Raw genomic sequence first — 10,934 nt, 5'->3', positions numbered from 1 at the left:
AGCAGAGAGCAGATTCTCCAGACCCTGAGTGACCTGTCGAGGGGGTTCCAGGATATTGCAGACCGCTGTCTCCTGGTATTGCACCTGGAGGTCAGGTATGCAGCAGAAACTCACTCTTCAGGAATGGAAACACACGCAGGGGTTCTGTATGGTATTAATACATCTTACCGTGCCCTCGTTACCCTCCGAGGTGACAGATGGCCAGTCAGTTTCTCCGGCAGAACCGAATGCTCCAAAGTCAATGTCACTGTCGGACTATAAATAGTCAGGAGAGCTGAATGATGTGAATGAAGCTATTAAATCAAGTATCTCATTTATTTGAATGTATTTATAAAACACGTGTTTCTGCTCTTATTATCTTATAGCTTCTACATCATTATAATCTCTATATAGTGCTCAAAGCAGGTTGGGTTGACTTGACCTGAACGTTACATTTTTCCAACCGAGCCTGCTGCGCGCATTGTTTTTACGATGTAAGCCGGCATCAGCGTCGGCATCTTGACGCGTTGACGAGTTACAAGTGAAGATGTGCCGCAGTCTTCTTTTCAAGGGTGGATGCGTGTTTACTCGACAGAAGAGCAGCACATTCAATTTCATTTGCTCCCCCAGATTGCCACATGCCGGCTAGTGCACCTTGATTGGCATCTCTGTCTGTGTGTACCATGTATGTGCTTCAGTTGACACGCGTGTTGCACTTTAATCTCCTTCCCAAGACATGTGGAACGGGCGCGTTCATATTGTGACGAAACACCGATTGTGACGGTGTGACTTTAAAGCATTTACCGGCCAGTCACCACGATCACACTGCGCAAGCTTCGAGGGTATGTCGTTAAATGTTATGGACACAAATGATTAGTGGCACCATAAATGCAGAAGTTCAGGAGTTCAGTTTATACTTTATACTCTTGATTATGTGTTTGTGTGAATGTCAATAACCAAGTTAATTTACCACACCATATACTCTCTCTCCCCCACACCCGCTAATAGTCTTCCATCATCCCTATCCTCTTCCTTCCATCCCTCCATGTACCACCATTTCCCTGAAGACTATTATATAGCTTATGCAATATTGTTTTTGATTTCAGTAGAAAACCCTCCCCGAGGCTGATGTCTAGCTATATGCTACACTCCATTGACTCTCCCCATCTAGCGAATTTCCCCTGATAGTGGTACCAGTTAAATGAAGCCATGAGGAAGAGAGGGGAGGAGGAGATGGGGGAGAGATGAGTGTGGAGGTGAAAGCGACAGTGGGGGTTAAAGAGAAGGGAGATACAGTAGCTAAGTGGAAGAAATGATTAAATAGAGAGAGAGAGGGGGAAGTGAGATGGACGCTTTGAAAATGGTGGTGTAGTTGTTGGCTTTGCCTTCGGGGGAAGAGACATTCACCCATATCATTTTCTACCTTTCTGCTCAGGGCACTGTGGTGATGGAATTATGAGAGTATTGACTCCTTAAGTCGAGACCGAAATGAGCCTCCGACTGTGATGGAGGTGTTTAAAAGGGCAGAAAGATGCAGCGCAGTGTGTTAAAATCCAACATGATATGAAAGATGAATGTTGCCATGAGCATAACATGTTAACATGGACAAACCCGTATTCTTTATTCTTCACTAGAACCAAGAATGGTTTGCTCCACAGTCAACAAAAAGTAAATAGAATATAAAAATCTGACTTGAAAGTTCTATTTTCTGATATTATGCCTCTTGTAACATTAAATCTGCCTGTTTCCTGTTAGTAGGATACGAACTTATTTACAAAAGAAAAGGGAATAGAAACACTTGTTCATGCCACATTAACTCCACCGGAGCTGCTCGCTGGCCAAGGGCACGACGCCATGTTTGTTACACTTCTTCATTCAACTTTCCCTGAAAAGAAATCTGGATCAAATGAATTACAAAACGTATCAAATGCAGTATTTTAGATACATACACTCTATTAATGTTAACAAATGTGTGACGGACCCGTGAAGGAAGAAATTCGCAGGTTGTTATATTTCAATACAATACCTGAAGTGGAAGCATATTTTTAATTCGCTGTCGGCCTTATATTTAATGCATGTTTAAGTGTTTTTTTATACCTCAAACTGTTGTAAAACATACTTTAATTTGGCGCTGTGCTCTTCCGATTGCCTTTAACCAGAGTAGTATCCAGCAGTGATGTAGCGGTTGGTGAATAAGTGGATACACTATGACTACTCTAGACTCTAGAGTAGGTATATATAGAATTTACGGGGCACTTTTTGGGTCATTGTAGCAAAATGTGATGTGAAATGTAAAGAGGAGAAAGTCAGACATCTAATGTTCCACTTTCTCCTTCCCATCCCTCAAACGTCTTCACCCGACCACGTCTCCATCCAGGGTGCATTGTTTCCACTACCTCATCCCCCTGGCTAAGCAAGGCAATTATGCCATCGTGGCTAATGTGGAGAGCATGGACTACGACCCGCTGGTGGTGAAACTGAACAAGGACATCTCAGCCATAGAGGAGGCCATGGGGGCCGGCCTGCAGCAGCACAAGTTCCAGTACATCTTTGAAGGTCAGCACGGACCCGGGGTGAAGTATTAACGGCTGAGAAATACTGTCAAAAGTGAAGTCTTTATGGTGGTTGTTGAGTACCTGAATCCAATGTGAAAAGGTGCTTGACAGAAGAAACCTTTCTTCTCGATTCCCTTCTGCTTCCCCTTTTAATGTCCTTCCCCTCTCGTCTCCTCCCTCTCTCTAGGTCTGGGGCATCTGATCTCCTGTATTCTCATCAACGGGGCCCAGTACTTCAAGAGGATCAGCGAGTCTGGCATCAAGAAGATGTGCAGGAACATCTTCGTCCTCCAACAGAACCTCACCAACATCACCATGTCCAGGGAGGCTGACCTCGACTTTGCCAGGTAAGAGTCTTTTCACCTGGAGCAGTTATTGTTCCTCCGCACCGGCAGAACGCACGGAGGGAATTTCTCCAAATTCGGCACACAAACGCGTTTTTTCTCCCTATCGCTATAATTGACATGGTAATTATGACAATTCCTGAATGTCTGATAGGATAAAAGGATGAAGTGATGACATTTTGGACAGATGTGGATATAAACATTGTAGTTTTGGAAAACCTCTCAACCAGAACGGCTTGACTCGTATCTGCACTTAGTTTCCAGCAGCACGGGTTTGGAAAAGGCTCATAACCTTGCACTGGAGTAGCTGGCAGAAGACATCTTGTGCAGTCAGTGTCTCTAAATTGTCACGCTCTCGCCAACACTTCCTAAGTGCTTGCTGGTTTTTCCTTTGCTTTTTTCTTTTGCTGTTGTCATGGGGATAAAGCCTCTGATATTACAGGACTCTTGAAACCCAAGACGATAATAACGTATAAATAACAATATCAACACGTATGAGTGTGTTGGAATCTGTTCTGCAGTTACTGATGACGATAAAAGTAGCATTTCTTGATTATATATACATCAAATATGAAAAACTGTATTATGAAGCCATCGAATCAGAAATACGCACTGGCTGGTGATCCGGTAACATCGAGTGATTACACACCTGCACACACACACATGCACAACGTCCTCAAGTTCAGACGGCAACTATATCGATGCACAAGGCAGGCAGATGGTCAAGCAAACGCTGTGTGTGTGTGTGTGTGTGTGTGTGTGTGTGTGTGTGTGTGTGTGTGTGTGTGTGTGTGTGTGTGTGTGTGTGTGTGTGTGTGTGTGTGTGTGTGTGTGTGTGTGTGTGTGTACGGTTGTTGGGGGGGGGGGGGCGAATCAGCGCTCCGATATCTTTGAAGGCTAGAGAGAGAAAGGAAGACATACAGAGTTGGCTGATTCAAAGTATTTATGTGGGTTCTTTTTTCTCTCCCTCTTTCAGAAGCTTGTGTCCTTGACAGACCAGAGTGTGTGATGGAAAAGATGGAGTAAGAAAAGAGGGCTTGAGGGGAGGAATAGAAAAACTAAGTGAAAGGAAGTTATAGAAAAGATGTCTTTCATAGAAAAAGGCGTAGACTGGAGTTGGGGAAGACGGCGTGGATAGAAAATAACAGAGAGAGATGAAAGCGAGCGAGACACGGAGAGAGAGAAAGGGAAGAAGCTGAAATATGGAAAAGAGTATTTGAGGAGAACGGATGACAACTTTTATCAGCCTGATTTTCAAATATTATCGCTCAGTTTTCAGCTGCGTATCAGTCTCTTTCTGTTCCGTCCTGTAAAAAAAAGCAAAAGACGTAGAACACATGCTCCGTTATAGAAATGGATGAACTTTAAAGAGTTTCTCAAAACACAAAGTTAAGGCTGTGACATGCTTCTTCCGTTAAAGTGTATTATTTTAACAGAGTGCTTCATTCCTAATCTTTGTTCCTTCTGCGTTACTGGTTTTTCAGGCAGCATCTCAACTATCTGCTAAACTTATAACCTCAGTTTTCCCGCTTCTCATATTTGCTGTTGTGCTGTGTTGTACGGTTAATTATCTCTTGGACTCCTTGCGACTGTGTCACATGTTTGAGTGGATGGGTGCTCTCTGTTTGGACGTCGCTATTGTTTGCGATATGCCGGCGTCGCAAGCCAAGTTTCCCTCCGGGAAGGAAACAAAAAGAAAAACAAAGAAGTAAACTGAACTGTGCTGGATGTGGAGGACCGTTGGTTAGCATGTTGTTTCTACCCTCTGTCAACTTTGATTGTGGAGAAATGCCAGTGATGGCTTCTCTGGCTGCTCTCTCTTTCCCTCTCTCCCACTCTCTGATTACGAGGCGTGGGCGGTGTGGAGGTGTTGATTGGGAATTGCAGAGCGCATTGTTTACAGATTCATGGCTTTTTGGATTGGCCGGCCTCCGGCTCCAAGACACACCAGCACACTCAGACACACACACACACACACACACACTCAGACACACACACACACATGTGGAATGCATCCCTTGCTCTCACCCATGCACAGACTCTCAGCCAAGCCAATCAGCATTTTTAAATCACCATATTTATGTTTATGACATGAATATTCATGAAGCGCGCTCCGTAGCCCACACCTGTGATTGGAAGTGACCATACGGCCTGTATAGGAAAATATGATAAAGATGAATTGATGCGTTTGTGGCTTGCCAAAAAGTCATCTTTTTTATGGTTCCTTTTCAAAAGACTACAACTAAATCCTCTATACGTCATAGCTGTTGAAAGATACACACATACTGTACACACACAATTTAAAAACCTTGACCTTTAAGATGCTGAGAAAACTAACATTGGCAGAGCAGAATGAGCAGTGAACGGAGAGGATGAGGGACTGAAAGCAGGATATTGTTTTTCGACCACCTCCAGAGAGACGAGAATGAAGTGAGAAAAGGAAGGGATCGCAGCAGGAAGCCTGCTTTTCAGAAAGGCTGCAGATGTTTGCCTGTGTACCCGTGTACTTCTATGTTCATGTGCGTGTGTGTTGGCTGTTTTGCTGCATCTGTGTGCTTGTACGGGAAAGGGAGAGATGAGAGAGACCTGGACAAGGGCACAGTAATAACCATTGATCTGAGGTAAAACTAAGGAGATGCCTGGTAACCAGCACTGCAGAACTCATAAAGACACACACACACACACACACACTCTCTCACTCCTCTCTCTCTCTCACATATGACGAAGGATGGGGAAACAGTGCCCCCTTGTGGCTGATTCCAGTTCGTCCAGTTCCCTTCTGCTCTGCACACGTCTACGATGGTTTCAGCACCAGTTGTTTCAGATCATTGGAAAATGTGTATGTGACTGCATTGAAATACTCACATGGATTCAGCCTCAAATTACCATTCTATTAGAATACTTTTTTTGTTTTACTGCAGCACACCATGTAAACCAAACTTGCCGAAAGCACAGGAGGCAGACGCTCCACACACAACTGTGTGTGTGTGTGTGTGTGTCATACAGCAAATGTAAATAAATGTGTACCTGTTTGTCTGTGTAAATATATTCCCCTTCCGCCGCGGCAGCATTTAGGGTTTTTCAGGACACACTGAGACATAACAAACTCGTAACACATGCGGTGGAGCTCCGAGCGGGCCGCTGACCCGTGTAGGCAGGATGCCGGGCTGTCATAACATCCCTAGCTAACTCACGAGCCCCTTAGCCCGTAGCTAGGCTAAACACCAGTCTGACAAGGCTCACTGCAGAGATGCCCCAGGGTTCAGACCATCGCGACCACCTGTCTGCTCCTGGAGATTACCACGGTGTGCGGGCGCACATGTGTGAAATGTACAAGAACCCTGTGTGCTACGTATTGTCCCGAAGTCTACTCCCTCAGCTCCGGTGTGTGTGCGCACAGGCAACAGTCTTTGGTTGTGTGTGTGTGTGTGTCTAAACACCAGTGTGTGTGTGTGTCGAGGTGACAGGCTGGTGTGTCTGCAGAGAATGTGGTAATAAGTACAGTTGACGGCCGTGTCAGGAGGTAGTGGGTGTCAACAGATAAAACTGTTTGTATTTAGGCCTGGCTTCAGTACACTGTCACTTCGCTCAGCTTCTGTCTCCCTTCCTGTCACCTTGTGTCTCTCTCTTTATTGCCCTCTTCCTCCTCTCTCGGTCCCTTTCTCTTCATTTTTCCTTTTCTCTGCTACCGTCCAACACCTCTGCTGAAGTGTTTTTGTCTCTGCTCCCTTCTTCTTCCTGCAACTCCTCTTCCTTTGCTTCTGTTTTTTGTGTGCATTCGCAAGATGCCGTATGATGATGATGGTCTTTGGTGTGTGTGTGTGTGTGTGTGTGTGTGTGTGTGTGTGTGTGTGTGTGTGTGTGTGTGTGTGTGTGTGTGTGTGTGTGTGTGTGTGTGTGTGTGTGTGTGTTTGCTGGGCATGAGCATGATGGGACTGGTCTTTGCTGATGAAGCTTAAGTCTTTGAGCAGACCTTTCCTCATTACCAGATGAGAGACGAATGCGCCGCTTTGGAGGGAGAGAGAGATAGAGGGAGGGAGGGAGGGAGAGGTGAGGGAGACCCCCCCCCCCCAACTAACTAATGTGTTGTTCCAAACACGCTGACAGAGGCAGCCTGTAATGATCTTAATATTGTACACGCGGGAAAATGAGGGGGAATGAATTGTGCTGATTCCTGTCTTTCCCCTTTCCTTGTCTTTGTCTTCGTCGTGCCGTGTTCCTCATACATATATGTCTGTCCTATGCTACATCCACGCACCACATTTACTGAATATTCTTTGTATACAAGAAAGGGAGGGGGGGGGCTAATTCAAATTGAATAGAAAGTGCACCATGGAGGCATGTTGACGCGTACACACACGCCTGCTGGTTACTAAAGCAGTGCTCTTATAGACTTCTGGTTGAGAATTTAAGGAAAGAGGCAATCAACAACAATTCACTTTGGTTTCGTGGGGAAAAACGGATTCTGGTTTCATTAACTAGCTGTATCTTTAACAGGTGTGTGGGTGTGTGTGTGTGTGTGTGTGTGTGGTTCACCAGGGGGTTCTTATTAACAGCCCTTTCCCTGTTTGGCAAATGGCTTTCCAACCGCTTGGATAATGAACTGTTTGAAAGTGTTTCCAGCACACACTAGCATGCCTCACTTCAACACACACACACACACCTTACACTTTCTCTTTCTGAACCAGCCCCCTCCTCTTTGTGCTGAGCAGAGGCCAGATTGCCAGCTGTCCTCACATCTCAGACACACACACACACTTGCTTTCGTTATTAGATGCTACAGAAGTGGATTTAGTGCCCCGTCCTCATTTATAAATGAGCTTCAGTGGCTTTTAACAAATCCTCTGATTTTTCCGAAATGCATCACTGCCAGGTGAGTTATAGTTGCTATTACACTGTAGTTAAGCCCTGTTTTATTGCACTGACGAGGTATTTTTTACTTTCACTTGGCGGCGGCTGCTGCTGCATCACCAGATAGATTCCAGAGCTTTCAAGTTATATTTACTCTTTCATTAGAGAAATAGAGTGCTACAATTTGCATTTCCGGTGTCCTCGTCTCGAAGTCGGTGGGTTTTATGAATGGGCTTTTGCTTAAAATGCCTGAAATAAAGTCTGTGGTTAACACGAGCTAATAAGATTCAACGTTTGGTTCTACGATATGAAATACGTCCGTTCATACCCCTCTCGTGAATGTCTTTTAAAAGGTGGTTTGCTAACAAGTGGCCTCATGCTGACTCTTCTGCTTTTACAGCCTCGTAGCGTCGCAAGCTTTTTTTTATTGTTGCAGATTGCGTTCATGCTTCATAAGTCATGAAAGCGGTGTTTATTTGTGACGATTATTCTGCAGACTTTAGAAAAACGTCCAAACTGAATCGGATGCACCCTGGACAGATCGCCGGCCTATCACAGGGCTGACACATGCGTACAGACAGACAATGCTCTTAATGCTCTGCTCAAAATCAACGGTTTCTTTCCTCTGCTCAGCTGCTTCCCATCGAGAGCCAAGGATGGAGATTTGACCGAGTGTAGCATTCTGTTCAACAAACAGAAATGTGTGTGTTCGTCTCTGTTATACGCGTTTTTCCCATTAGATAAAAAATATACGATTATCCTCAAGCAATCGCTGCGTCTAGGGGAAATACTTTGCATGAAAAGGCACCAACATTTAGACATTTACACAGAAATATAATGAGAGAAAACCACATGTGGGATCCGTCTTCATCCCGCTCTGGCTTCTGTCTTGCCCCCGGTTATTAAGGAGTAAACCGTTGTGACCCTCATCAATATTGACAAGCGTATTCATGAAATGAGCTCAAGGATGGAAAAATGAACAAGACCTTGGAGAGAAAATTGAGAGCAGGACGGGCGAACGAGACGGAATGCAAATGCTTCGATGACCAAGGGCATTACTTGTCAGGGGAAGGCCAAAAAACAGATATTCTGCACCTCTGTTCCTCACTCATCTCTTCAGTCATCACTCTTTCCCCCCCCCTCTCTCTTTGCATCTCATCCATTGTGCCCCTCCGTTACTTTTTTCCCGGTCTTTTCCTGCTGTTGAATCTCCAAAATGACAGCAGATAAAACAACCGTGGAACAGAAGCTCCCCGAGTGCTCATTAAGGCCTTGTTGGCATCCCAAATGATCATCTCAAGGAGGGAATCGTTCTTGGATGGGTGACGGAGCTAAACAAAGGAGATAAAGAATCCTTTTCTCACCAAAGTGTCTTTTTACTGCGCCACATCAGAAAATCACGAAAGAACTGAATCCATTTACTTTCATCTTCCACCGGCACAGCAGAGAGCTTAACCCTCCTCCTCCTCCCTCCTCCTCCAGGCGCTTTGCCGGACATAATTACAAATCACTTGTTTTCTCTGCTGTCGCACAAAGAGAGATTTGGAAACGGGTGGACTCGACATTTTATTTATTTTCCTCCGAGGCCCTTTCATCCGCCTCGCAATGTCAGAGCTACAATTATCTGTTCGCAGAAGAGCAAAGCAGCGGGAGCCTCTGCTGTTGAGCGACTGGCGTCTGCCCTTGGCCACGGTGGCCGGTTGATGCCGGTGGAGGAAACTTCTTTTGCCTGAAAACTGTCTCCGAGAATATTCACTGTCACACGGAGGCACCGGCTCATTAACATGCATATGCTTGTCTTGTTCCACGGGGAGCCGTATTTCCATGTCTACACGGGAGGAGGAGCGTGAGCGGCATGTTAGCAGAGCAGCAGCAGCTTCAGTCCTCCGGCCGTGTGTCTACACGGGATGCGTTCAGGCGCAGTTTTGAGTCTCGGTCACTCAAGTTGTGGCAGCACTCAAAGCCCGACAATGCGGATAAAAGAAATGCAAGATAATGTTTGGACTGTAACGTTACTGCCAGGTCAGCTGTTTAGCACTCTGTAAGAAGGACCACAATCTCGCTCAAAAGTCAAAGCCAGAAACAAATATCAAACCAGCAGTTTTACAGTTTACTTTAAATCACATTTCATTTACGTCATAGCGTCACTGAACACCTCTGTGTGTTACAGTTTCACATATTTGTTTTCCTTTCTCTCCAGCCCTCCATTGGTTTCTGCCTAGTTCCATAAAATAACAGGTGGGGACATCTATTCTAGTGTGGGCTCGCGGTTTGTTGTTCCTGCGAGGGGTTTACTTCATGGTCTTTTTTTCAAATGGCCCATTGTGACGTCAGGTTCTGGTTAAAGACCTATTAATTCTACACACGCCTCTCCTGTTCCGGCTCTGTCAACGGTGTTTCATTAAAACGCTCTCTGTAGTTTGTCGCCGGTGAATGTTTTCCCTCCACCTTCAATGCTCCCGTTGGCGACAGGGTGAGGTCCTTGAAGTCCCTTTTAAGAAAATTGGGGTTGACGGCAACAGCAGTTAGTTTGGCTTTTGTGTTTAGGCTTTGTTGATGTTGCTCCTTTTTATTCTGCGCTGGAATAATACACAGAGCCATATAAAGTGTTATTAACTTACTTTTTTTTGCTTCCCGTTTTGATTTCTATCTTTTTTCTGTGCTCGTTTTCTTTATCCATAACCTCCTGACATTATTTCTCTCTCACGTCACTCCATTGTCTCCATTGTGTCTCCATTCAGGCAGTACTACGAGATGCTGTACAACACCGCAGACGAGCTGCTGAATCTGGTGGTGGACCAGGGTGTTCGCTACACGGAGCTGGAGTACATCAATGCCCTGTCCTTACTCCACCGCAGCCAGACGGGCGTCGGGGACCTGAGCACCCAAAACATCCGGCTGCAGAGGCTGAAGGAGATCATCTGTGAGCAGGCTGCCATCAAACAGGCCACCAAAGACAAGAAGATCACTACGGTGTGAACAGGATGGGGGGGGGGGGGGTTGATGGCCCATCAAGAAACCTCTGTCCTAAAAATAATGTGTTTCAACTCCTTCGGTTCTGTCGGGTGAGAACGCGTGCAACAAATAATTGGGTCATGTATGCAAAAGTAAGGAATGGTGGATGATATTTAGGAATTGGGTTAGAAAACACTGAAATAGAAGCTTGCTCTATACCTAGATCATGTGTGTCATATATATATATATA

At 45.3% G+C, this 10,934-nt stretch overlaps 1 protein-coding gene across 1 annotated transcript in view; it reads left to right on the top strand.

Moving 5' to 3' along the window:
* exoc4 (exocyst complex component 4) overlaps nt 1–10,934 on the top strand; it is an 85,938-nt gene extending 75,004 nt beyond the window's left edge. The window contains exons 17-20 of the mRNA XM_079294086.1: nt 1–95; nt 2,357–2,535; nt 2,722–2,881; nt 10,471–10,934. The exon at nt 1–95 is cut by the window's left edge and continues 50 nt beyond it. Coding sequence (XP_079150212.1) covers nt 1–95; nt 2,357–2,535; nt 2,722–2,881; nt 10,471–10,708 — 672 coding nt within the window. The 3' untranslated portion in view covers nt 10,709–10,934. The remainder of the gene's footprint in view (nt 96–2,356; nt 2,536–2,721; nt 2,882–10,470) is intronic.

The sequence above is a fragment of the Melanostigma gelatinosum genome, assembly GCF_949748355.1.
Source record: "Melanostigma gelatinosum genome assembly, chromosome: 22".
Taxonomy (NCBI): domain Eukaryota; kingdom Metazoa; phylum Chordata; class Actinopteri; order Perciformes; family Zoarcidae; genus Melanostigma; species Melanostigma gelatinosum.
The sequence above is the reverse complement of the archived record's forward strand: the minus strand, read 5'-3'. Positions and strand labels throughout refer to the sequence as shown.